This window comes from Vidua chalybeata, chromosome 13 (assembly GCF_026979565.1).
Source record: "Vidua chalybeata isolate OUT-0048 chromosome 13, bVidCha1 merged haplotype, whole genome shotgun sequence".
Lineage (NCBI taxonomy): Eukaryota > Metazoa > Chordata > Aves > Passeriformes > Viduidae > Vidua > Vidua chalybeata.
This window is the reverse complement of record NC_071542.1, coordinates 10,334,645-10,362,461: the sequence shown is the minus strand read 5'-3', so window position 1 is coordinate 10,362,461 and position 27,817 is coordinate 10,334,645. Positions and strand designations below refer to the sequence as shown.

The window sequence follows — 27,817 nt, the reverse complement described above, 5'->3', positions numbered from 1 at the left end:
TGATTTGTTACATATGTGCAATAAAACATTTCATCATCAGGAGGTAGTTCTAAAAGATGTATCTGACATGAATGATGTCATCCGTTAGAGCCTAATACTACTTCTAAGCTTCTGTTTCAGCAGAATGTGTTGAAAATCGGTGATTTGCAGCTCTTTGTTTCCTAGTTTTCAGCTTTGGTGTCTCCACGGATTCTAATAGTAGGGTTAAGGAATAAAATAACACAGGTTCCTGTAGCAAAGTAGATAATGACTAATAATGTACTCTGTTACTGCTTTTCATTCTGTACATATATCTAAGGAAGTTTGTGAACAGTGTGTCTTATTACTGTGTGACTCCCACTATGGCTTTCTTCCTGGGCTTTCTGGTGTGATAATGATTTTAATTTTTTTTTATGCTTTTTATTTGCTTTCATGGAGAAAACCTGATCTTATTCTGTAAAATTTACATTAGTCCAATCTGTGGTACTTTTTGCTTTAAAATTTTGGATTTTGGTATGGTGGGGTTTTTTCCCCCCCTTTGTTGCATTTGCAATTAGTACTGCAGTACATTTGTGAAATATTTATTCCTCATTGCTTGAGCTCTTCAGTACTGGAGGTTCACACACGTGTCCTTATCAAACCACTTTCTTTTCATCTGTCAAATACTTCATGAAAACAGAGAGTTGTTATTTTATTTACAGTATAAAGTGTTGACTCTGGGTGATTGTTTTAACTAAGTGCAGTATTTTAACTTGAAGGTGTAGTTAAGCTCTGAAGCAGGAATCATCTTTTTTATTATGTTTGCTGCGTATCAGGTCCTGTTGGCTCCTTATCCCCTAGTAAGTCTTCTAGACAGACAAATAATTAATACCTGATGAGTTTCTAAAATGATTCAATAATCCTGTTGCTTTTGTCTACTCATTATACAGTAGCATCTTGATTAGGAGACTCCTAGATGCTTTGGATTTGAAGCTTTTGTGCTGTAAGAATTGAATGCAATCATTTGTTACCAGTGTAAGTGTTTGGTAAGGTTGCATCAGTTTTGGGAGCAATTTTTTCTTTATTTGGGCTCCTTTCTGTGCCTGTACTGCATGGCATCTGATAAATGAGTATTAAAGCCTACAAATGTGTGTTAGCAGTACTCATTCTCTCCTTCCTTTCCCGCAGAATGCTCTCTCAAGCACAGTGTAGTAACGGTATGTGCTTATAGGAGTAACTACTGTGAAATTGGAGTATGGACAGCTAGGACTATTATGCTGCGTTAGCGTGGTTATTTCAAGAGTAAAGGGAGATCACAAATGCTTCTGTTGGGTAAACAGAGTTTTGTGGCGTTGGTTTAGTGAATCAGTATGAGATTTCTTGTTGCAAGATCATTTGGACACCTAATTGATAAAAAAGATGTTGATTTTGGATTGCCTTAAAGGTTTCTGTTACCTAATTTCTGATATTACTTGTTATAATATGCTCAGTGATATTTTGGCAGCTGACATAGATGAAAACGGAGTAAAGCTGCTTAAACACAATTATTTTATGATAGGAATAGTTGTCATTTTTGTAGTGGGTGTGTAAGTTTACTTCTGTCTACACTAGGAATAAAATTTTTCCCATTAAAAAGTGTATGGGTGTCAGCAGTTATTTTCCTACAAGAGAGAAAACTCAGCAGATGATGTTCTTTCTGTTTAAGCAGAATATGGCAGAAAACTAAAGAGAAACAACTTCTCCTTTCAAAGGTACTGCTGTGCTTTGATTTTTCTCAGTCTTACACTTTTGCTCTGTGATTAAGACAGTTGGTTCCTTTAGTACAGTTGAGAAATCAGGTGAAGTTGCAAAATCAGTGACCTGTGTTTTGTTTTAGTATTGCTTAAAGACAGCCTGTTCTGCTTACCTCTGCTATTCGTGACCACTCAACAAGTGGCTTGATAACATGATTGTCATAGAAGTGGATCTAGATCAATGTTTTGTGCTTTTTTATCCTGCCCAGTTTCCTCCAATGTTTCTTACCCATGGCCGATTTTTCAGCTGAGGAAAATATCTGGTTTCCTGTACATTGCTTTCTTTTGAATCTTGAGAGTGCAGAACAGTTTTGGATTTTTTGCGTTTTGTGTTGTCTTACTTTAGAATATGTTCTTTGGTGAATTTAAATGTTATTGATGTGATTCCATGAATATCTTAACTGTTTGAGCACAAAATTATTTATCATTGACTAGTTTGTGGAGATCAGGAAACTGATTTGCATAAATAGGTTGGATTAATCCTTTTAGTACACTGTCTACAAAGCACTCAAATATTACTACTTCATTTGGATAGCATGAGCTTAGAAGTTTGTACTGTTAAATGCTGTAAAGTAGGTAAGTGAAGAGGATCCTTTTGGTAGCTTTTTTTTGTCTTTGGACAAGCTTTGTATGAGTATTAAATATTAGTTCCCCCCCTCTTTTTTTTTTTTTTTTTTTCTTAGAATATTCTGGCTTTGAGTTTAAACATGCCAGCTTGTCATGTTCTGCCACTTGCTTGTTCTGTATATATAGGTAAAAATGTTTAGCTTTGTTATGTTCTGAACGTGATACTTAATCCTGTGAAAGGGAAGAGAATTATGCACAATTCCCTTTCTATGAGCTGAGGGAAAAGGGAAAGAGTCACTTCACAGTGTATTTGCTTTAAGTGCTGTGTTGAAATGACTATGTTAAATGTAAATAGGGAAGATTACATTTTGTGCTTCGTTAAATGGCCTGCTGCTGGTGTTTCCAGTTGGACTGCATATTTACCATTCCCGAGGTATCTGCCACTTAGAAGCAACTAATTATAGAAACAATGACTTCCATATTTGTAAAGTTTATCTTAAAATAGATGAACTGTGACTTGCCTTACTACTAACATGGCATTTAAATGATGAAATCCAGAATTCAGAAACAGGTTTGTTTTTTCTTTAAAAAAATCCTCAAAAGTTTGAGCTATGTTTTTATTTTACTTTGGGATGAAACTTCTTGTTTCCAGACTTTGAGACAGTAAAACAGCTGATTTTATTATAGCCCTCTGAGATGTGGCATCTGTGTCTATTTTCTCACCCTGTAAATGGTGAGATTGATATCTAAGCTCTCTCCTCTGAGAGCAGGATGACAGAGATCCTATTTAAGGGAAAATGCTGAATGATATTAGGCTACAATGAACAAAAACTTCTCTAAGATTAAATGTACAGTGCTATAACTATAGGACAAAGTTTACCAGTCTGTTCCTGCTTGTGTCATCTTCTGTCTTTGCAGCTGTTGATGACTACAGTAGCTTTTATATAGGAAACAAAGGAGCTCTTCAGTATATGTGCTGTCTTGAAAGACTTGTAATTGTTGGACTGAAATATGTAATGAGCTACTGCAAAACGTTTTGTAAATTGAAACTAGGGTTATCTACAAAAGACGCTTCTGTCTAAATCTTGGTTTCTTTTGAAGGGGTGTGTATCCATTAATAGGCAACTGATTGAAAATCTGATGTTTCAGCATGACTTAAATTTATATTTAGAATTGAGTTTGGTTATCAAAGGTTGATTTCAATAAAGCTTTGTTTGGTTTTGTGATGTGAAAGGTTGAGCAAACATGAAAAAGTTTAAGTCAAAAATAAGTTTGGTCGTGCAGTAGTTTCAGTGTTTGCTTTTAGATGGCGTGATCAAACCACATACTATTTTGTATTAAGGCCTGATCTTGCATTTACTGATGGCAGTGGCAAAGCACTAATTTGTTTTAGAGGATGCAGACTAGAATAAATCTCAATACTGTGAGAGCAGTTAAAGCATAAGCTTGTATCACAAGTGCTCTGTAAGGATTAGGGAAAGTGTAGCAGCCTTCTCCCATATCTTTTTGTGTTTGACAAATCTTTCTTGTCTGTGGTTACAAACCAGTGGCATGATCAGTCCTGTCTGTGCTGTTCGTGTGCACTTGGCACTCCACTTGTACTGTGTGGGTGAAATCTCTGAGGAATTGTGTTCACATATATTTGCATGCACTTTCTTTTATTCATTTTCCTGCTTGCTTCTGAAACAAAAAGGAGCTTGTCTTGTGTTCTGGAGTTTACTTCATCTGTTATTGGTTGCATTATCCACTGAGTCTTAAGCATGTCAGTATTTAAAAAACCAAACCTGCCACTAAACTGCTTCTTTGGCATTGTTGTTTCTGTAGCTCACCAAAGGAGCCTTTCCTGTTAGAAGAAATTACAAGTTTCAGTAGGAGATAGCTTGTGTTTGTCCAGTGCAGTGAGAAATTAGCATCACCTTTACTTGATACTAAATTGATCAATAAGGTTTTTTTTTGTTTCAGTTTTTCTCCTTACACTATGAAGGAAGAAGGCCATTTATCAAAAAGAGGAGGTACTTTGCTGTCTGTCTTCACCAACATTTCCTCCTAGCTGAGAAATCTATGGTCCTAAAAAGATCTACTAAGATAACCTTGGACAAATTACTTAGCGTTGCTTTTTTGTTTCCCTCACTTGTCCAGTGAAACCACTGGCCATCTGTGAAATGTGCTGAGATGTCTGGAGAATCACCCTGGAGAGTTAATTCTATTGATGTTTTGGTTTGGTTAGCAGTCTGACCTGACTTAGTACATTTGTTTCCCCTTTCTGCTTTAAGTTTGGTAAGTTTACTGCCCTCATCTGAAGACACAGCCTGTGTAACACAGAACTCTTGAAATATTTTTGAAAGACTGGTAAAACGTTCTAAGGAAGCAATATGTTGAAGTTAATTTAGTTTAGTTGGTAATACCCTTGAGCTGCCTTTTGTTTTCTACCCCAAAGTGAAAATGGGGCCATGTTGTCTAGTGAAATGTTTAAGTTATATGAGAATTGGATGTATTATGCTTGCAGAATGATTTTGAAACACCTGTACTGAGGTTTCTAAGTTTTCAATTGCTATTTTGATGAATTGGCATATATATGTGTGTGTGCATTACAGAAATAAATGCAGAATCTGAAAACAGAGGTTTGCCCTAAATCCTTTGCCAAAACAAGTTTCTTGAAAGGATTAAAAAAACCCAACTGCCATAAACAAACCAAACCTGTAGGTGCAGATTAAACTGCGCAAGAGAAGTGTTTAAGGTATAATGCATGTAAGAGGTATGTGAAATACAGTTTTGATTCCTTTAAATAGCAGACACTCCCCAAGTTCTGTAAGCAAAAAAAGGATTTAACTTTCAAATGCACCCATATGTGTTCATGATTACGAGATCTGCTGTGTTTTATTTTACCATTACAGGTAAGCTAAACTTGTTTTGAGCTGTACAGAAAATGATAATTAAATATATCAGGTAATTGCTCTGTCATAGCAATAGTAATCATAACCTGTATAAGGGACTGGACAACAGGAAAGGAAGAATTAAAGTCATCTTTCTAGTCTGGGCATCTCTGAATTGTTTGAACCTGATAAAACCAAGCAGAATAATGTGAATTATTTTCCTAAAATCATGAAATCGCATAAGAGTGTTGAGTCTTGTGGAAGTTTTTAATAAATTTAAAACAAACAAACAAAAACCCCAACATACCCTTTTTGTTGGACAGATTTAAATAAATCAAATTTTATCCAATCCACCTTGGATGTAAAAGTAAGGTAGGGATTATATTTGAGAATTGACAAGAAACATTTTGCTATGGCAGCCTTGCAGATGGGAATCACTTGCTTCCTGCTTGGATCGGTTATGGCTCTGTTTCTAATATCTGATGTGAAAGACTGTTCTCTCATAATCCTAATAATGAGTGATGATATAGCACAATATCACAAAAATCATTGTCATGAGACCATTCTGCAAGAGACTTGTCAATAAAGAATAATTTTTTTATTTTCACGTAAATCTCCCAAATAAGGGCAAGAGCAGACAGCCACATAGGAGGGATCCGTAAAACGGGAAATCTGGTCCCAATGTGAATGACAAATAGAATGCTTTGACTATTTTCTGAGCCAGTATTAGTTTATTTTTAGTATCTTGGCTGAAGTTCACTTGGCATGTTGGTAGGATAGTGACCAGCAGGTTAGGAATAGTTGTTTGACAGTTTTCAGTGTTTCCTTAGGAATACCACATTTATAAAACACTCATCCTAGTTTTACTCCTGCGTGTTCCGTGGATGAAGCACCCTTGGTGTGTTCCTTTAACGTTCTGACTGCTCAGTGGGTTAGAGCAGGGTGCTGATGATGCTGAAGTTGTGGGTTCAATCCCCATATGGACCACTCATTAAAGAGCTGGGCTCAGTGACCCTTGTGGGTCTCTTCCAATTCAGAATAATCTCTGATCTAGTTCTCTAGGCCAGCCCATCAGTGAATCTATTCTTAAGCAAGTATTTTTGCCTCACAGTCTTGAAATAGCATAGAAAAAGCCCTCTTAGCTTTCAGGGAGGGATTTCAGTGTTGGTGTTTTTGGTACTTATTATGTGTTCACTGTAAATAAACAGTTTAAAAAAAAAAATTATGAGAAGTTTTTCTCTTGTGTTGAGGAGAATGCCTTGGAGCTTTGCAGAGGGGTAGGTGAGTCACCAGGCAGCTGAGGGATGTGCCCGAGGCCAGAGAGGAAGTTCTGGGTAGAGCTGGGTTTGATTTGTGTTGCACAAGTTCGGTGCTGCTGCTGCAGCTGCCCCACAACTTTTCCTCTGAATGGAACTTCAGGAATTAGAAGAGTTACTGTAGAAGCAAAGAATGTTCACCCTCATGATAAAGAAATACATTTAATTGATATGAAGGTAATTGTTCTGCTGTAATGCAGACCTTGTTGTACAGCAGGAGTGATACTTCTGTGTCTGTGCTTACAGCATCAGACTGCCCTGCGTTGGAACAGACCTTAAAAATTGTTTGGTTCCATAGCCCTGCAATGGGCAGGGACACCTTCCATGACACCAGATTGCTCAAAGCCCCAACCAAGCTGGTCTTGAACAGTTCTAGGGATGGGACATCCTTTCATATATTATATTCCATCTATCTATCTATCTATATATATATCCATATTATAGCCGTAAGCATTTTCATAATGGTCCCTAAAAAAACACTATCCTGCCAAGAATGGTGTGTCTTGTCAGTTAGAAAGACATACTTTTTTCATTGGGACAATTGTATTTTCAAAAAAACTTTTGAACTTGCCCTTCCCACCTCTTCCACTCCCATGCTGTTAAACCAACATGGGATCTTATTTAAGTAGAAGTTCTGGGGACTTGAGATTCAGATATTGGGTGGGAAGGCTGTCTCAGGATGGACTGTGGATGTGACACAGAGCAAAGCCATGGAGTGAGAAGTATCTAGTAGATGTGGGGCTACTTGCTGTGGTACTTCCAGAGTTCCCATTTAACTGTTTCAGCTCACGTGGATATTCTGGAGGTAGTAACGAGGATAGAAGACTGTCCTCAGTAAACATTTAGGATTTCATTTTTCTACTATAAGAACATGTACTGGTACAGGTTATGTGTTACCTTTGAGATTATTTTGTAGGCCTATGGAAGGAAAAATGTCTGGAGTCCTTGTCTACTTTAGAATAAATCTTCTTAGTATTTGATACTCCATGAGGTAGTAATCTGAGACACATATAATTAGGCTGAAATATTTGTACAAAAAGAAGATTTTCATCTGAATGTAAGTTATAGTGGAATATAGAATTTAAGGGTTCTTTGGTTCTGCAGTTGTCTTATTTAATGCAGCATTTTTCGTTGTTTGGTGTAAGATGCAGCTATGTTGTGCAAAACCAAAAATGTGAGCAAAACCATCTTAAACTAAGGATACCTTCAGGATTGAGGGAGATATTTTTCTTTGAAAGCGCAGTTTAAAACTTATTTCTAAGCCTTCTTCATAACCACATTTAATCATAATCTTAACACTTTAAAATATGTTCAAGTTGAGCAGATAGAATGTGTTGGGGGAGGGTTCTTCCGTGGTGCATCATCTCTTAGCAGTTAAACTATGGTTTAGTGCAGAAAAGTCTTTTTTATAATTGCCTAGAAACATGGTCAGTTTTGTAGAGCAGGCCAGGCATTACTACGTCTTCCATATGTTGGTTTCACTTCTGAAAGCTTACACAACTGTGCTCCACATACAGTGCTAATTTGGTTTCATTCTGTGCTCCGACTCATATATCCTCTGCAAGATCTGGGCTTCAGTCCCTTTTAAATTAATTAGTGTTTGCATTGCAGTTGTAAAGGTTAACACAAATGCTAAATGTTGGTGATCTGTATTACACCCTGCATTGATTGGAAGGATGCAATAAGCACTTGCCAACTGTTTTCCACTTCTCTTGGTTTACTGCAGAAATCCTGTAGCCTTGTCATCCATTTGCCTGCTGTTCATGGTACTTTGCGTACAACTTTATGAATCTAAATTTTCCCAAGCAATTTATGATTGTAATTAATGAAGACATTCTTTCTTTTCTCTTAAGAATGTCAAGCTGTCAGCTGAAGTAGAACCATTTATTCCTCAGAAGAAGGGTCCAGAAACACTAATGATCCCAATGGCGCTTCCTAATGACAGTGGAGGAATTAATGGCATGGAACCAACTCCAATCCCTAGCTACCTGATCACCTGCTATCCATTTGTACAGGAAAATCAATCCAACAGGTAATAATAATATCATTTTCATGGAAGATGATCTATTTTTAAATGGGTTTAAACTTGTAGGCTTGAGAGGAGTCAGTGATTGTGGGCTGTATATTAAGGTTTTTGTTCATATTTAACCCTTCATGTATAAGGAGGAAGTTTCTCTGTCTTCAGTCTCTTACTTATTTTGTTCCCTTTGCTTTTCTTCTATCATATTCTGTGTTGCATTTTTTTTCCCTGGCTATGAAAGTCTGGTACAAATCCTTCCCAAAGTCACCTGCTGTGCTCTTGGATCGTTTAGGGCAGTCAGGAGGATTTTCATCTGAATCTCTGAATGAAGCAAAGCTTTGGGTCTCCAGCTTGGGTCCTGCCATGGTGAAACACGGCATGGTGCCATGTAGCTGATTCAGTATTGCATGTAGCTGTATCACATAACTAGTGAAGAATATGTTGAGTTCTTCTTATAATAGAGCTGTTATTTCTGAAGGGGTGATCAAGACCTGAGTTTTCTTTGAGAGGTAGAAGACTTACTGAGCAGTTTTCTTTCCTTTTGTGTTTTTTTTTTATAGACAGTTTCCATTATATAACAATGACATCAGATGGCAACAACCCAGCCCAAATCCTGCAGGACCATACCTTGCTTATCCTATAATATCTGCACAGCCACCTGTTTCTACAGAATATACTTACTATCAGCTGATGCCAGCACCATGTGCTCAGGTCATGGGTTTCTATCATCCTTTCCCTACACCCTATCCTGCACCCTTTCAAACAGCAAATGCTGTAAGTCCAGTTACTGCAGAATGCACTGAGCGTCCCAGCCCATCAGGCCAGGTCTTTCCATTGTCCACTCAGCGGAGCAGAAGCAGTAACAGGGGACCAGTCATTCAAAAAGTAAGTCTGCTTTTAAATAAGTTAAGTAGAACTGTATAAAGAAAATATCTTTACACAGGAAGCACATATCTCATTTTTATCAACTTTTTTTGTGTGTGGGGCAATCTCTGAAAGCAGCAACAGCAGCTACAGATGCACATAAAAAGTAAACGTCCTCCAGTGAAAAATGTCGCCACTCAGAAGGAGACCAGTTCATCAGGTCCTGAGAACAGATCAAAGATTGTTTTGTTGGTTGATGCATCACAGCAAACAGGTAATTTGTTTTTTAAGTTCTGGGTGTATGAAATAACTAGAACTACATGTCAGTTGTCATCTTTTCTAAAAGAGGGTGGACCTGATTTAGAGCAGCTTTTAAGAGAAGTCTTTGCAGCTCAAAAGGATAATGAAGAAAAGGCGCTGATGGTTGCAGATACCTTCTCAGTATGTCACCTTATAATGTTGCAGTGACATGGTACTCCAGCAGAGACTTTGCCAACTCTTGAAAGAGTTTGTTATCAATAACAGTTGGACCTAGACATAATTTAAATTCAGTGCTGGTTTAATGCAAAGACTGGCTTTTTATATTTGTTTTGATGATGTGTAGCTTTTTCATGTCTCTTATCAATTCCTGCACAAGTAATTTTATTTTTGTTTCTTGAAGACTTTCCTTCAGATATAGCCAATAAGTCACTTTCTGAGAGCACCTCCACGATGCTTTGGAAATCCAAAGGCAGGCGCAGGAGAACCTCTCACCCTGCTGCAGAGTCCTCCAGTGAACAGGGCGCAAGTGAGGCAGACATTGACAGTGACAGTGGCTATTGCAGTCCTAAGCATGGCAATAACCAGGCTGCAGCTATGGCTTCAAGAAGTACAGATTCATGTGCAATGAATGTATGTAAACATAACTGAGCAACTGAACTATATTTGTAGCCTACAGACCAATGAAAATTACTAAATTGTTTTTTTTTTCCTTTCCAGGTTGTAGAACCATCAATAAATACAAGTAAGCATTGCCTTGACTGGTGAGCTGTTTAAATAATTTGGCTGGGTCGCATTTGTATTTTTGCTTTACATACCTCTTCATCTACTTCAGCATGCTGCTCTAATTGATCAGATACTTCAGAGGATCTGTCTTTACTGTGATTTCCAGCCACCTCCACTAAGACGCCTGTTACTTGCTGAATGAGCAAGTATATAGCTATCACTAATAATAAATAACAGCTGCCTATCTTTAATGGGTTAAAAAAAATGGGTTTAATGGGTTAAAAAAAAAAAGCTAGAGACTCCAGTGGAAGCATTTGCACAAAGCTGTGCTGTTTAGTTTGCCCTCAGGCTTCCTTACCCTTTAGGGATGCAGTTCATACCTGGGAAGTAGCAGAGCCAGGGAGTTCTCATTCTCTATTTCAGAAGCACTGATACTTTTTAGAAGCTTTACATGTACCATGGACAAATAGCTTGTTTAGTCTGGTAATAGTAGGTAATGGCAGGGATTGCTATTTATGACTGAACAGAAATTGGTCTGGTTGTGAACATGAGATTTCTCACTACTTTCTCACTACTTTGTGGTGATCAATTTCTGGCAGCTTGAATGTTCCATAAAGGTAACTGCCAACATCTGAGAATAGCTACGGAAGTAAGTGTGGTCACAGGAGAATTAGACTTTCTCCAGGAGCTTTATTTGTATCACGATGGTGTTCCTGGCTCTGGTGCATATGAGTCATTATGATATGTTCTGGATACTAATTCCATTTTTCATAGATGGCAATTCTCTTTCAGCTGGTATAGGTTGGACTAATGTAAATTCCCAAGCAACTCAAAAAAAACCTTGGATTGAAAAAACTCCAACCTTTTCTAGAGGTGGAAGACAAGCTGAGCAAAGAAATAATCCACAGGTATGCTGCCAGTGCTTCTCAATTGAAGTATTTGGGCCTTCTTATAATATGGGAAAATAAGGAATTTGGAGGGAATTATAAAATTAACATGCAAAAACTATTTAATGAAAACAGTATAGAAAGTGAACCTTAAAGTGTAGTTGCACATTTGCTCATTTGCACATTTCTAACTGGTATGTTTTGTGAGCTAGCTCTATATCATATATATATATATAATTTAATGTCCTTGACAGTTCTCTGCCTATAGCCTGTGCTTTATCTGTATCTACCTAGGAAGAACATTGCATATATAAAGTAACCTGTGAAATGACGATAGTGTGGGTGTAGAAAAGTTAGTTCAGTCTTTGACCCATTCACACTTCAGAAGAAAAAAAATCTCAAACTTTCTAAAGAAAGATTTGGATGTGGTAGTGAACTAGAATCCTGTGTTCTAACTCACGTTGTCTCCAAAACTTTCTTTTTAAAATTTACGTTGGCATACCATTTTTAAACATTTTTACTATGTCTTAATATCTTAAAATTCTTTTATGCTAAAGCTTGAATATCCTGTGAGACTTCTTTCAGTTGGGACAGGATTTCTGTTATTATGTGAGGAGAAAGGAGAAGGTGGCTTTCCTAATTTTGAGAGATTTTTTTGGGGCAGGTGATGCAGAGCAGTACAAAGAAAGCTGAAACATTTGCCTTGTTTAAACATAGGTTTTGCTTGAACTCTGTTATTGCAGACAAAAAATCTGAGCTCCATGTGGGAGCCTTGGATAAACGTGCCTGTTGTACAAACATATGTGAGCCAGCTTGGCCTGTTTAGGTTTTTAGATGGAATTGTTAAATTGTTTTGAATCTTCCTGTTTGGTAACTGTGGGTTTATTATAGAAAGAAGCTTGTGGATGCTTGTATCTGGCAGTGTAGCAGTTCTGAATCTTTTTATAACTTGCTGTCAAATCAGAGTCTTTAGAAGCCACTATTGTTAGTTTATGGCATTGGGAGAGCAGGAAGAACTAGACTTTCTTTCTTTCATCCAGTCACAGTTTAGACTCTAAATCTGGCAGTTTTTTTAGATACTTAAAAACAAAGCTGGCACAAAAAGTTTTAAATTAGGTTGCCTCAGCCAAATTCACTGCTCCTCAAGGAAGAATTGTTCTAGAAACTATTTTCTGTTGAAACTAAATTGGTATGAGATTTTCTTGAGAAATAGCTAAGTTTAAATGTGAAATTCAAGTCATACCCTGGTTTTTGCCAAACACTTGCACATGGGTTTCCACCAACCTGTCACATAATAAACAGAAGAATGCTTATAGCACTATGCTGCTGTCTCTGGCCTTTAGAGCATTGTGTGCATGGGCATTGTCATAAAAAATGTGTTGAAAAGGCAGTAACTGCATGCAGAATAATTATGTAGTGGGAGGAAGTTCTTTGGAGTGATCATGGTTACAGACAGTTCCTCAGGGTTCATGGCTGTTAGTCACAGCAGCTCCTGAGTTTCTTCATATTTGGCCAAAAGAAACCTTTTTAAGTTACAAACTTAAGGATTAATTATCTTTAGGGAGAGGAATAATCTGGTACTGTCTACAGAATTTTTGTACAGGCTTTAAAGAAAAAGCAACCCAAAAAATCCACCAGAAAGCCCCCACAAAAAAAATTCACAACACCAAAGCACAATTTACCCTCTAAAAAATGGTACCTAGTTGGTAATCAGCAGGGATGAGAAAGCTTAATGTGCATGCACGTACATAGCTTGAAAAATTGAAATTACAAAATGCCAATCACATTTGTGTTTCTCAGTCTGGTTTCAGATGCAGAGACCACAGCACATCTTCAGAAAGAATGCAGACTTTGCAGAAACGACATGAAAAACCTTTAGCTACAAGCCAGGCGAGCAGGGCAGAGCAGAGTCCTGAACCTCTGTATTTTGAGGTACTGTTGTATGAAAACTCTTCCCACATAGTAGCAGTGCCAGTTGTGTGTGGAATAAGTGATGTTCTCAATGGGAAGTTACAAAATATCTGGCTCCAAGAGGTGTACATCAAGGTCACTAATTTACTGGATGATCCTTGCATCATGTACAGAAAGAGACTTGTATTTGGGTGTTGTGGAAAGTGCAGCAATTTAGAACACTGTGGTTGACAAATTAGACAAGCAGCCTTCAAGTAACTTTTTCTGTTCACTTACAAATAGAAACTGGTATGTTCGCTGGCTTATCCCCTCTAATTGTAACAGGATTTTTTATTTTGGTGTAAAATTTTTTTTCTTAAAAAAATTCTATTTGGATACAGAAATGCTTTCTTAATTTTTCATTATTTTCTGTTAGTGTCACAAGAGCCCTTCTATCTTATGTGGGACTTAGGGATTCAATCTGGTTTTTTACCTTAAGCAGTTTCAGTCAATGCTTCTCAGGTGATTTTGGTTCCATCCTTTTATTCTTAATTTCTGTATTGTTTAGGATGAAGATGAGTTTCCAGAGCTAAATAGTGACAATGGCAGCAGCAAAAGTAGTAGCATCCAGCAGAAGATTTCACCCAAAGTAGTAAGTAATTATTTTCTTTTGCAAAGCATTGTCTTTTGAGACTATTCAGTTTGTGTAATTTTTTAATGAATCTCTGCTACAAGACTTACATTGCAGTAATTGTGATGATATTGGGATATTTCTGTTACTGGCCTTGGATGCTAAAGAAATGCCAATTAAAAGAAGTGGTGCAGGAAAGCCATCTTAAAAAAACCCCAAAACTTCAGGATTTTTCTTCTTAATGAGATTGAAAGATACATGTTGCAGACACTCAGTATCACAGACTGTCCCCAGGTTGGGGCTGCTGCATCATGATGCTTTCATGCACACATCTCTTAAAATTGTTAAATCTGCAAATATGTAGTAATGGTGTCAGTTTTTCAAAATAATTACAGTTTGTGTAGTTTCTTTAATTTCAAACTGCATCTGTTTTAAGGCTGTGGGAGCAGTTGTTGGAAAGGTACTTCTTTTAGTGTGTGATCTTCTTAAATACATTGTTGCAGATCTATGCCTGTAGACTGCTTTATCTATTTGGCTGCTTTCCAGGAAAGTCAAGTGCTATGTGAAATCTTGGGGAGGGGGAAATTATTTTAGTAATAAGATTGGAAAACCTTCTGAAGACATCATTGGAGCTAAATAGAATAGCTTTCCCATACAAAAATTAAATATAAAGAAGTTTTATTAACTTGCTTATTAACTTTTGTCATTTAGCTGTAATTAATTAGGATGTCATACTGGTAATCAAAACCTTGGGTGATTTGATTTCTGAAATGCCCCATATTTGGTGGTCTGTAGAGAAATGTCTTTTAATTGTGGGTTTTTTTTTTGCATTTTGTTTACAATTCTAGTTGGATGACTTACCAGAGAATTCTCCAATCAATATAGTCCAAACTCCAATTCCCATTACAACCTCTGTACCAAAGCGTGCAAAAAGTCAGAAGAAGAAGGCCTTGGCTGCAGCACTTGCAACAGCTCAAGAGTATTCAGAGATAAGCATGGAACAGAAAAAACTTCAAGTGTGTAGCACCCTGCCCACCCCCAGCACTTGGTCAAGAGGACCTGTTGCTCCTCTTACTCTCTAATAGCAGTAATCCTTTGTAAAGAATGTTGCAGGCACCATTTCTTTGTATTTATTGTATGTGATGTTCCTGTTGTAGGAGGCTTTATCAAAAGCAGCTGGAAAGAAGAGCAAGACCCCTGTTCAGTTAGATTTGGGTGACATGTTAGCAGCTCTTGAAAAGCAGCAGCAAGCAATGAAAGCTCGTCAGATCACCAACACCAGGCCTCTCTCGTATACAGGTATTTCTGCTGTGCCTGACAATACCTAAATACATTTTGTGCCAACCTGAATGTGATTGATCTGAGCATTTTAAATGTTTTTCTTTCTGTCAAGTTTTAGCTTTTGAATATAAGTGTGATAAAAATCTGGAAAGATTATTTTTAATATATTTCTCAATAAACTACCTGTGTTGTCATCCTGTGAGCTGCAGGATGCAATGGTGAAAATCCATCTAGAACTGAGGCCAAATGTCTTTTAAAAAGACTTACTATTCAAAACTCAGTTTGTATCCTGAGAGTAATTCAGTGATGAAATGAATATGTGAAAGGAACATCTCTACTAAAGATGTTCTAAAATTCTCTTTGAAAGAGGGGATACCTTTGACTGTGATATGGAGGGATATGTCACTAGGATATTCTTCCCATTTCTGCTGTTCATGGTCTCCTGACCCAAGGCTTACTCCAGTTTGTTTCTTAAACTGTCCATTGTTTCTACCTTATGCTTTTACCATCCATAATGTCCAGTGGCAATAATTATAACCTTACTACATCCTGTGTGGAGAAACAGGGTTTTTTTGGATGGAGGTCAGTATTGGGTTTTTTTGTGCTCTAACTCAAAATTTTGTTAGCTTTCACAGCCTTCATATTACAAAGACTGAGCAGTCATTCCCTTCTTTCCTCTTCTGATTCTTAGATGTCTGTCAGGTCTCTGAAGAGTCCTAGTCTATTTAGTTATTTCATTCTGGAAGTATCTTTTCTGAGAATCCATATTTCTTTTTCTGTACCTTTGTTTAGTTCTACTGTATCCTTTTAAAAATAAGATCAGACATACAGAGATTAGGTTATAGTTCCATTATAGGAATGGCTTAATTATGCTTTTTTGCTATGTCTGTATCAACACAACATTAAATTAGCTTTTTTAGTACTTGCTGCCAAATACAGAATTGACATTTTCGTAATTACTTATTATAAACCTGCCAACCTGATTCCTAAGCTCTTGTATGTAGCCTGGAGTCCAACATTATGCACATAGTTACCATTTTCTTTCTGGTGTGTTGGTTCCTTTACCTGCTTTGAGTTTCAGCAGTGTTCAAACATTAATTCAAGTTGGCAAGGTTATATCAAACAAAGCTCAGCAAAGCACTGTTGGCATTTCCATTGGAGACAGCACTTGTTTTATTCTTTCTGGCAAAAGATCCACTTAACTACATGTTGCACTCTCTCATCTGTTTTGTCCTGTCAACTATTCAAGTCTTTAACAACTGAAAATCAGTGTTTGTATAAATATTTGCAATTTATCGTACTATAATCATCTAACTAATAAAGCTACATGTAGTCATTTGAGAGAGACCCCATACTATTTATTAAAATAATTCCTGGAATCCACAGTTTCCTAAAACACGAGGCTAAGTTGAAGAAAGCTTAAAACCATCTGGAAGCAACAATGTCTGATGATGTAATTTTCCTGTCATTATGAACTGCTTTTTTTCCAAGGAAGGAAAATCTACTTAGAGAATTCATCAGTTGGAAATTCTGAAAACAGTGCTGAAATAAAGCTGACATGTCTTTTGATGAAACTAATATCTATCTTGTATTTAGTTGGCAGTGCTGCTCCTTTTCATACCAAAGAATCTGCCAGCAGAAAGTCCATAACAAAGGGACAGCCCTCTATGGGTTGCCTTAATCCTTTGGATTCGACTGCCCCAAAAGTGAAAAGAGGAAAAGAGAGAGAGATTGCAAAACTGAAACGCCCTACAGCACTTAAAAAGGTAAACGTGCCAGCCTTGGAGTGTTTTGACCCACACTCATACTTGAAAAATAATATTTAAAAAACCCTGTTACTTTCTCAGTTGAGGTCTGGTTGCCATGAACAAAGGGCAAGGGAATTAGGAGCTTCTCTCTCCAGTTCTGCTAAACTGATGCCTTATCCTTTGGATCTAGACACGTAACGTAACTTCTATATCCGCGTAATCTGTTGAAGTTAATAAAAATCTATCTCAATACAGATTGCAAGGGTGTTTTCTTTTTTTAACTGCAGGCACTAGGACACATGGAAAAGCTTCCATAGTTTTTTCATGTGGCTGATTCCTAGTCTGTAGTGCAATTTAGTATGCTAAGCTTAGTTTTTCTTACTCCTTTTTATAGAGATGGCTAAAGAAGCAAACCCACAATTTTTGAGTAAGCTTAGAAAGAATTGCTTGTATATATCTATATTCATGCAGTCATAAATTAGGTATGTGCAGAAGGAATAGAATATATATATATGGAGATCAGAAGGTAAAATATAAAAAAGTGAGCCCTAAAAATGCAGGCCTTTTTCTGACTTGCCTGTGATCTGAGTTAGAGGAATTCACTTGTTCAGAAAAGTTTCCTAAACTCTTTTGTTGTCAAGGCTTTTATATTGTTGCTATTAAAAATGATAGTAATACCAATATATCCATGGCTACTTACCTTTGCACTTTCTTTTATTGAAAGGGTTGTCTTGATTGAGGTGCTTCATAAAGATGACTAATATGCCTGCATAAGGTATTCTTTTACAGGCATGGGGATGAGGAATGGTTAATAAGTGAATGTTATGTATCAGAAAGGAAGCTGTGAAATTACTTAAGCTGTTGAAAGTAGTATTTTTGTAGAAGTGTGTGAGTATTGAGTATACCATCTATAAAATGCTGCAGTGAAATACTCTTTGTGATCAAAGAGGAAACAAATTATTTCCAAATTATTTCTATCCTGGCATGAGTAGGAAGGTTCAAAATAGCTCACTTAACTTTGTGTTACGTTCAGTGAAATGCATGTTTTTCTTTACAGGTATATCTAATTTTCAGATGCTGACAGCTGTTGGTTTTGTTTCTAGATTATTTTGAAAGAGAGAGAAGAGAAGAAAGGCCGTTTATCAGCTGACCACAGCCTTCTGGGTTCTGATGAACAGAAAGAGGCTCATTTAAACTTAACTGCTGACCAGTCTCAGGAGCTGGCCTCTCAGGAAGGTTGGTATCTGTCTCTAGATGCCCATCACTCCCCCTCAGCTATACTAATCTGCTTATTTTCATATTTTTTCTCTTCTTATGCCACACAATTTATAGATTTATCTTTTAGCTTTTTTTGACTTCATGAAATATTAGCAATTGAAAGCCTCTTCTAAAATGCCTAGTCTGCCCCTCAGTTGTGGAAGGCTCAGTACACTGTGGGTTCTCAGTACATGATCTCCATATAGCATTTTAATTATCATCTCAAGTGGATGTTCCCATCACATGTCAGAGTTGATAGTATTTTTGATAAGCAAGAAAAATGTGACTCTTGTCAACCATGCTATGTTGATCACAGTACTTTTTAATGATGAACATACTGAAAGTTTTCCAGATATAGAAGTTGCAAACTGCAAATAGGGTTTTCCAGTTTGTTGAACGTGTCAGTCAGCTATGTCAGGATTGTCAATTTGCAGCAGCAGCCCTGAGCAACTGAGAAATTCCAGAGAATTTTCAATGTCTTCAACATGTTTGGGGCAGTGGGAATGGGGGAAGGAGATGTCTGTCAGGATTCTGCGTGTACTGCTTCATAACTTTTTCTTCTGAATGACCTGTCTGTAGAGTGGGAAAATCCTAGACATTCTAGGAATAAGTTAGATGAGTATTTTATATATATATAAATAGGAAGGAATTACTGGAAGGAGTAATAACATTTAAACAGATGTTTTCTTCTGTTTTATTAATTTTCCAAAGTAAGCTCAAGATATGTTTTCATGAATATTCAAATATTGCTTATTTATCCAGTCCATGCTGAGTGGTGGGTGTGTGTACAGCTTGTTTTCTCCCCTTTCCCCTCCCCCTCCAGAAGGGGAGGGAAGAATAATGCTTAATGTTTTCAAAATGGAATTTGGACAAAGTTAAGTGAGTGATAATGCAAGAAGTGTGGTTCTGTTTCTTTCACAGAAAAAATGTATTTGTATTTTGTAATGTTTAAAAATTGCCTTTCAGAAACTGGTCTGAGTATGCCTAGTGATACTTCACTTTCTCCAGCAAGTCAGAATTCTCCGTACTGCATGACCCCAGTGTCACAGGGTTCACCTGCTAGTTCTGGAATAGGCAGTCCAATGGCATCTTCTGCAATAACCAAAATTCACAGCAAGAGATTCAGAGAGTAAGAGTTTTGCTCTATTAATATAAATTCAAGTTTTGCACTTCAGTCACCCTTGTGTTTCAAGTATGGATAGATTTAGTAGACTTAAGAGCTTAATGAACATAAGCTTCCCTTTCAGAAATAGAAGGTTCTGCAAGTATTTTCTTTTTTTTCCCTTAAATGGATCGCTTGTGTTTGCACACAAATGTGTGTACATATGAACAAACACTCGAGACTTTCTTTCATTGCCACAGCAAATAAGCAAGGTGGGAGTATTCTCTGAAAAATATTTTTTGAAAGAAGGCTATGTATGTTTTGGATGGGAAAGGAAGGAATACTTAAGAATGCTTAAAATACTGTAATAGCTCCACTTAATGTGTTTTGGCTTTTTTATTAATGTATCTTTGTAATGTACTAAATTAAGTAGAAGAAAATTGCTTGAGGCACTTATTGCAGTATTTGTTTGTGTTTTTAATATTATTGTTGATTGGCTTCTTGAATTAAGGGATATTACTACAAATAAAAATGTTTTATGGCTGTGTTTTTAACTTACAGTTTGCAGTCTGATTTCTAAATCCTTTTAATGACTGTAGTAAAAGTTAAATAACTGTTCTGAGGAAGTGAAATTATTTTCATTTGCAAAAAGGCTGGGTGAAACATTGGTTATGCTAATGTTTGTGAAGTAGCAATGCTGACACTTGTCAATGTTGTTTTGAATTGACAGGTACTGTAACCAAGTTCTAAGTAAAGAAATAGATGAGTGCGTGACTCTGCTATTGCAAGAGCTCGTCAGCTTCCAGGAACGGATTTACCAAAAGGATCCCACGAGAGCTAAAGCAAGGAGAAGACTCGTTATGGGGTTACGTGAGGTTACGAAGCACATGAAACTAAACAAGATCAAGTGTGTAATCATATCCCCCAACTGTGAAAAAATTCAGTCAAAAGGTATAAGTGATAAAAACAAGTGGTGCTTGGCTCTTTGCAGTTTTCTTGTGCTGATTAAATGTGTTAATTAGCAAGGTTAGAAGCATTTGTTATAATGCATGATGTAACATCCCAGACTCCAGCTAGGTAATTGCTATCCTACATTTATTCTTTTTTGCTCCATTCTGGAAGAAACTCGTTCATGAGGGTGAAAAGCTTAAAGAAAAATAGATATTGTAGAATTGAAATTTACTCTGCATGTTATTTAATTCTGTGTTCAATACACTTTGCAGAGAATCCTGAGCTTAGAAAGATTCCTTAAGAGGAAGGTGAATTGTTAGTTAGCCAACCAAAGCATTTTACCACAACCAGAGGTATAAACAGAGGCTTCCTGAGATAGGAGAATAGCTTAAGAAAAGACCTGTGAAACTCTAGTTTGTGTGCAGGACTAATAGAGAACACAGAATATCACCTTCATCTGTACTCATTTACTACCCTTCAAATGTATTGTGTGTTATCCTCTGGGACATAGGAGCTGCTGATGTGTGTATTGAAGTTTTACTGGCTAATTGCAATTAAAGTGGATTAGAGAGTTGTATCATGCCATGTGATGACTTCAAGTGACTAGATATCTATTTAAAATTGCTTTCTTCAAGGTGGACTAGATGAGGCTCTATATAATGTAATAGCCATGGCACGGGAACAAGAAATTCCGTTTGTCTTTGCTCTTGGCCGCAAGGCTCTTGGCCGCTGCGTGAACAAGCTGGTTCCTGTTAGTGTTGTGGGTATCTTCAACTACTCAGGTGCTGAGGTGAGTAATTCCAATCACATAAGTGGCTGGAGTAAACAATTATGTAGTAAAGAATTGATTTGGCATTGGAGCACACCTAATGCACCTTTGATAATAGTCCTGATCTCACCTATATTATGGTGTCTTTTCTTTGAAATTCAGTTTTATGGTACTGAGAGACTGTGCTAAAACACTTCTGGTTGCAACATCTCATTGTAGATTTTAAACAGACTTAAACAGTAATCTGAAATTCTCTGGAAGGCTTAAGAATGTAAGAAAAATAGTATCCTAAAGTATGTCCATCTCCTCAAAGGTGCATAAACCTGGAGTGGTGTTTTTATTATTTAATGCAGAGAAGAACTAATTCTTAGTTGAAGTTGAGGTATTTGGTGCTAATCTTGAGGCTCATATGTGATTTACCTTGGACTGAAAGGAGTAATGTAAAGTGAAAACTATTAGTAAGAATCACTGCTGATAAAACTACCTTTGTACATAGGATCTGTTTAATAAGCTGGTATCCCTAACTGAAGAAGCCAGGAAAGCCTACAGGGACATGGTGGCTGCAATGGAACAGGAGCAGGCAGAAGAAGCCTTGAAGAATGTCAAGAAGACCCCACATCACATGGGTCATTCTCGTAACCCTTCTGCAGCAAGTGCTATCTCATTCTGTAGTGTTATTTCTGAACCCATATCTGAGGTCAATGAGAAAGAATATGGTAAGTAGCTTAAAGCTTACCTTTGTAAATAGAAGCTGGGGTTTTCCAAATGTTGTGAAATGTAGCTAAAGATGCAATCCTTCTTCCTAGTTTACAGTATTCTACAATATCCAGGGGTAAGAAAAGATCAGTTAGTCTTCAGTTAATTTCATAAGTCATTTTTTTCTCTGAACTACATAGAAAATAATAATTTCTAATCCTCAGAAGTGTTATAGGTATCTAACATCAGTGGAGGTGGCTTTTCCAGTTTTATTGAACTGTTTTAAAACTGATAGCACAGAATTGATCATATGACTGAGGAAGAACTGATGACAGCAGGAACTAAAATATGAGGTCTCTGATCTGAGCACAGAACATTTCAAATGTAGCTTATATTTTTAAACTTGAGATGGCAGAGAGTGATTCTACTGTGAGCAAAGGTGAGTTTACTTACCCAGTTGCTTAAGCCCAGATGAAAAGGAATATAAAAGGGAAACTACTTGTTAGAAGTCAAAAGCCTTTTTTTTTTTTTTTTTTTTTTTTTTTTTGTCTGAGAGTGAATTAAAGAGAATGCTGTCTTTTTAGTGAATTTTTTTGTGGTATCTTAAATTAATTTCAGGAGTTAAATATTTTATAAGAAATCCTTAAATTAATTACTTAGGATGGTGGCAATTTTCTTCTTTAAATTTATACTTGAGAGTAACTTCTGACTACTCATAGTGTTACATTTGGTGTTTACACAAGAAACTAAGTGGCACTTTCAGCTTTGTAATGTCTTCTTTAGGGTACTGTAAAAACCCAAAGTTATTCACAGCTCTTTGTTGTCTCTCCTCTTCCGTTCTTCCTCTTTTTAAAGTAGGAATTTTTCTAGAAAGCACAGAATAATATTAATATTATTAGCTCATGTTGCTATTTAGGCTGTTATTGCATGCTCAGGAGAAATATTTTTATATAGAAGGAATTAATGTTTCATACTTCTTTCAAAATTTGTAGAAACAAACTGGAGAAATATGGTGGAAACATCTGATGGATTAGAGACCTCTGAAAATGAGAGAGAATCTGTGTGCAAGGCTGCAGTACCAGAAAAAGCTGGTAATGGCCAAATGGAAAAAACCACTCTCAATAAACAACCACCTCTAGCTACAACTGGCACTACCTCAGCAACAAATCACGGAAAATCCACCACAGGTGACAAAGACGAGGTGAAACCAGATGACAATCTGGAATGGGCCTCACAGCAGAGTACAGAAACAGGATCCCTGGATGGCAGCTGCAGAGATCTTTTGAATTCCTCCATGACCAGTACCACCAGTACTCTTGTGCCAGGAATGCTGGAAGAGGAGGAGGAAGAGGAAGATGATGATGATGAGGATTATGCCCATGAACCAATTTCTGTAGAAGTTCAGCTTAATAGCAGAATTGAATCTTGGGTTTCAGAGACCCAGAGAACTATGGAGACGCTGCAGCTGGGGAAGACCCTTAGTGGTGCTGAAGAAGACAATGCTGAACAAAGTGAAGAAGAAGAAATGGAGACTTCAGAGCAGGCTGATCCCATCACTGATGGGGAGGAATGGACAAATGATAAACACGCAAGTAACACTCAACATAAACCCACCATCTGCAGTTCTTTGAATAAAGAACACACAGATTCCATCTATATGCCGTAAAAATAAGCAGGAACTCAGGAACTTTTTAGAAACTGTATTAAAACTAACTGTTGTAAAGGTTGCAGCCATTATTCCATATGCTTCATCTCAACATTTTGCACTGTTAAACATTTAATACTTGTATTTAATTCACAACAATATTTTTGTAGCTGTCTGTTACTTTTTTGATTTAAAAACTATCTTAGCTCTTAATCAGTATTGATTTCCCAGATTAGAAACTGTGTGGAAAAGTTGTCAGTAAGCATTCATTTGATATTTTGCAAAAGGAAACATCTAACTGACCAATTTTAAGAAAAATTCTTTCAAGTTGTGAATCTTAAGCTTATTTTCAAACAGGTAACCTACATTAACACTGACAAATTACCAACAATTCATATTGGTGGTATGGTGTTATACTAGGCCTGTCAGTGTATTTGGCCAAGACCTTCTAATTATATCTAGAAATAAAAGGAAAATTTTGATTCTCTTTCATGAAAAGCTAGAAAAAGCCATTTGCAATCTTAATGAGAATGAACTAGTAGAAAATTGTGTGTGATTCTTATGCTAAGATAGATGCAGCTTCTTAGTTGATCTTGGTGAATACATCATTAAAAAGCTGCTGATAGTTTAAATGGTTACAATAAGCTATAATAACTTTGATTCCAGAAAAACTTTAAACCAGAGGGATGTAATTAATGTTTTGCAGGTTTTCTTTACAAGGTAGAAATACTGCATTAAAAAAACAGGAAAGAAAACAAAAATTCTCTATTCTCTCTGCAGTTGCTGTCTGCCAAACCACACTAAGTGACTCATTAACCATAATCCCTATTCAGGGCTTTTAGTAAACTGATGACTTCCTCTCTCTTCTGTCACTTACCTCAGGAATGCTGTTTTGCATTTTGTATTCTGCATAACACTGCAAAAAGCAAAGATAATCCTTTAATAGCAAGTGTGAATGATGTGGTGGCTATCTCTGCATTCACCTGCATGCTGTGATCCTAGCCAGGATGTATCTTAAGAACTACTGCTGAAAATGTGACCTCTTTATTTCTTCTTGCAGTTGTACCAGCTTTAGGAGTTGACCTCTAGATAGAGAAGAAAGTAGTTATTCTGGGAAATGAGGATGTGCCCTGTAGTTTGGGGAAGTATTTCAGTGGTGCAGAGGTAAAAGAAACAAAAATATGCCCTCCCTGAAACATACCTGTTGCTAGAGAATTGTTCAGTGTTCTCTTCTGAATACTGAAGTCAAATGCATTAACTGGTGATGAATTTGTTTCAGACTGAGGATGGAGTGTGTGTCTAAACCTTGCATGTCAGGAGTCTGTTTTCTGTCTTTGGTATTGGCAAGGGATATACTGAAACTGCCAGCAGCAGGAGCTTCACCACAGGGGTAGCCAAAGAGAAACTCGTGCGAATAACACTTTCATTTCAAACATGTTTCTTTTCATTTCACTTCGTTTTTCTTGATCACTTGTATCAAAATGCATGAAAAGCCTCTGGGTAGGCTGAAAACCACAGGAAACTGAAATTAGCTGATGTTGGGTGTTCAGTCCACACTTAGGAACATGGGACCAATGTTTATAGCAGTAGTGATGCTGGTGTTTTAAGTTGCACTGGGAAAATAAGACTCCAGGTTTAGAAGTCATCTAGCCCTGGGTTTTTGGATGCTAATGAGAATAATAGAAACTGTGTATTATGTAAATAATGCTTTGATAGCTATAGGCATAGCAAATCTATGTAGATAAGCAGTGTAGAGAGCTGCTATGACAACTGGCTGTTCTGTCACGTTCTTAGCTCCTTAGTGTAATCTTCCTAGGTGTTAGAACAGGCGTTTCATAGGAAAACAAGGACTAAGGAATGATGCCTCTTGCATGTTAAACCTTTTACTGTCTCTATGGCAGATTTCTACTGTCTGTATGTTTTAAGAGTTTTTGCTTTAGGACATGACAGGTGTTTGAACTGCTGACAGGCAAAACTTGCCCTTGGATGTGTAAGCACACCTTGGCACAGGTGAGATCAGTGCATACACTGAGGGCAAAACTTTGCCAGAACATCAAAAAACAAAGGTGTATGTAGTTTCTCCTCTAGCTTTTTCAGTGCCAGTGATTCAAATGACTTTTGATCTTGAAGTATTAACATCAGAGGCGCATCTTTTTATATGTCTTTCTGAACTTGGACTGTCATTTTAAAGTTTTCTGACATTTATATCAAAGAAGTCTTGTAATATTCAGCCCGCTATTTAACTGCAATTTTGCTACAAGTTTAATAGAGTTCTTGAAAGTGATACAGCACTTATAATTGTCTCTCAATTTGCCAGCAAATAAGGAACTAGTTTCTTTTTAAAATGTGGCAGATCACCCTTAGGGGAGCAAACTGAAACTGAATAAAGAAAACTGGGTTTAGTGCTTCCTTTTTGATAAGCTGGGAATAAGCAATAACTGTAAGAATGAAATTGCAATTGCTTTGGGAGTGATCCATTTGCATCGGAAATTAGGGAAGTTCCTTGCCACTTGAAGCACTTAAGGAGAGTATCTCATTGTGGTAATTTTGGTTCTATTATCGGCAGAATTTAAGAAGAAAGCATACAAATGTTCTACAATACCATGATTTTTTTAAAAAGTAGTTGAATTTCTATTTCAGTGTAAAAGTGTGCAGTTTATACAGGTTGTTACTGTCCCCATGAAAAGATGGTTCTGTAGTTATAGGTGTATAGATATTTTTGTTGTGAAAATAATTATTATTCGGGAAACAAATCTACTTTTCTTAAGGCATTGTTTATAGAAATGATTTCACCACTTACTTTATCTGGTAAAATCAAAAATAATGTATCTGTGGTAGGGGTAGGGATCTTTAAAACTGATAGAGGTGGCTATGTATACAACCTATTTATATTAATACTCTTAAGTATCTCTGTCAATAATAAAACATGGATTACAAATCTGTAGAAGGGAAAAATTCTGAAGAATTTCTGTCCTTAGTTGGACCAAGTAGCAATGTCTGATTAAGGCCAAGGCCCTGATCCTGCTCACACATACTTTGGAGTGTTAGTGCCACCGGCTTAAATTGGTGGCCTGTTTATCTGCTTAAGTTGTGTGCAGGCTGTTGTAGGATTGGAGCTAAACAGTGACAGAGAGTATTGACCTGTGTTTTAAAAATTCATTATAGAAAATGTTCAGTAATGCACTTGTTGGTGTTCTTCTGGTAAAGCTAAGAGGTGTCTTTATGGGTGGGTGGGAGCTTACATAATGTGGTTCTGTCCAGTTCTTTAACACAAGCTTAAATTTTAATAATGTTACTTTAAATACGTATGTAAAAAAGTATTATTGTTTGAAAAGCTGCTGTTGCTGAAACTGTCATTTAGTATTTCGTGTGAAGTTGTGCCAACTAATGAAACTGTTCAGTTGATTTCAGTGTCAGCCATTTAAAAATTAGACACGGCAATTTGTTAACAGAACAAAACCCAGCAGAAACAAGCCATAGAAACCAGGAATGGAGGGTTCACCCTGCCACACACAAGGAAACACAAGAATGTCTAACCCAAAACTTCTCACCAATGAATGGTAATGCTGAAAGTAGAAACCCAGTTGGCACAGCCCACGTTCTAAATATTCATCAATAGTTTGTATAACTTACTTTTTAAATAGATTCTAATAAGAAAAGCTGTTTAATCTTTAATGTCTTAAAATTTATAGTAATATTTAGGTTAAAGTAGTAGAAAAACCATTATAAAATACAATATGAAGGGGTTTGTTCCATTTCTTTTTTGCTGTATGAAGGATAACTGTTCTGTCTACCATACTTTTTGGAGTAATAACAGCTTTTTTGCACTATGTAAATACTAGTGGGGATTCTTCCATAACTAATAAAAATGATTGTAGAAATTTATGGCTTTATTACACTGCTGTGTTTGTTCATGACTCTTTGATGCTGAGTTGATTGGCAAGGGCTGCCCTGGCACCGCAGGTGCTGGGACAGGTCTGTGTCACACTGCGGCCACAGGGTGGAGGAGCTGTGTGGTGGCACCTGCAGCACTCGGGGTGACAGCCTGTGCAGGGAGCTGAGCCCCTCAGCCACAGCAGGGGAGTGGCTGAAAAAAGCAGGATTAGCAGAATGCTTTTCACATGGGTCCCAGCCCTCTGTTGTCACCCACTAAGTCACTGACCAGAAAAATAATAGATAGAAGAGCCCACCCCTTTCAGTCCCTGGGGCTGAAGCAGTTCCACAATATTGAGTTGGAAATAATGTTTTACGTAAGAGGAAATGAGCAAGGATAAGCACAGTACCTCCAAAAGCTGAGATTTCTCTCATACTCTACTGGATGAGAATTTCAGTTGACCTGCCCTTATTGTTGGAGTGATGCATGAAGTCACCTTTGGAAAACAACATGAAGTTCTCTGTATGTTGTCCCTTCTTTAACTGTTCACACCTCCATGTCAGTAACAGTGACCTGTAACAGTGTCATTAACTGGTTTTGCAGCTCCCACGTGTGGAAATATCTATAGCCATTCAAAAAGAATAAAGCTTTGTCCTGTAATTCTGAAGTTTCTGTTTATGTACCTTAACTTCATGTTTCAGTTCTGCTATT

The 27,817-nt window shown here is 37.0% G+C and overlaps 1 protein-coding gene across 2 annotated transcripts in view; it reads left to right on the top strand.

Moving 5' to 3' along the window:
* SECISBP2L (SECIS binding protein 2 like) overlaps positions 1–27,117 on the top strand; it is a 28,056-nt gene extending 939 nt beyond the window's left edge. Inside the window, exons 2-18 of one of the 2 annotated variants that reach the window (XM_053954710.1) lie at positions 8,361–8,539; positions 9,088–9,412; positions 9,527–9,665; positions 10,053–10,282; positions 10,370–10,394; positions 11,168–11,283; positions 13,063–13,194; positions 13,721–13,804; positions 14,632–14,799; positions 14,941–15,082; positions 16,661–16,830; positions 17,916–18,048; positions 19,036–19,198; positions 19,902–20,122; positions 20,758–20,912; positions 21,388–21,607; positions 22,580–27,117. In XM_053954710.1, the coding sequence (XP_053810685.1) occupies positions 8,361–8,539; positions 9,088–9,412; positions 9,527–9,665; positions 10,053–10,282; positions 10,370–10,394; positions 11,168–11,283; positions 13,063–13,194; positions 13,721–13,804; positions 14,632–14,799; positions 14,941–15,082; positions 16,661–16,830; positions 17,916–18,048; positions 19,036–19,198; positions 19,902–20,122; positions 20,758–20,912; positions 21,388–21,607; positions 22,580–23,253 (3,276 nt within the window). In that variant the 3' untranslated portion in view covers positions 23,254–27,117. The remainder of the gene's footprint in view (positions 1–8,360; positions 8,540–9,087; positions 9,413–9,526; positions 9,666–10,052; positions 10,283–10,369; positions 10,395–11,167; positions 11,284–13,062; positions 13,195–13,720; positions 13,805–14,631; positions 14,800–14,940; positions 15,083–16,660; positions 16,831–17,915; positions 18,049–19,035; positions 19,199–19,901; positions 20,123–20,757; positions 20,913–21,387; positions 21,608–22,579) is intronic. The other variant, XM_053954711.1, reaches the window with a different exon arrangement.
* Positions 27,118–27,817: the final 700 nt, after the last annotated feature.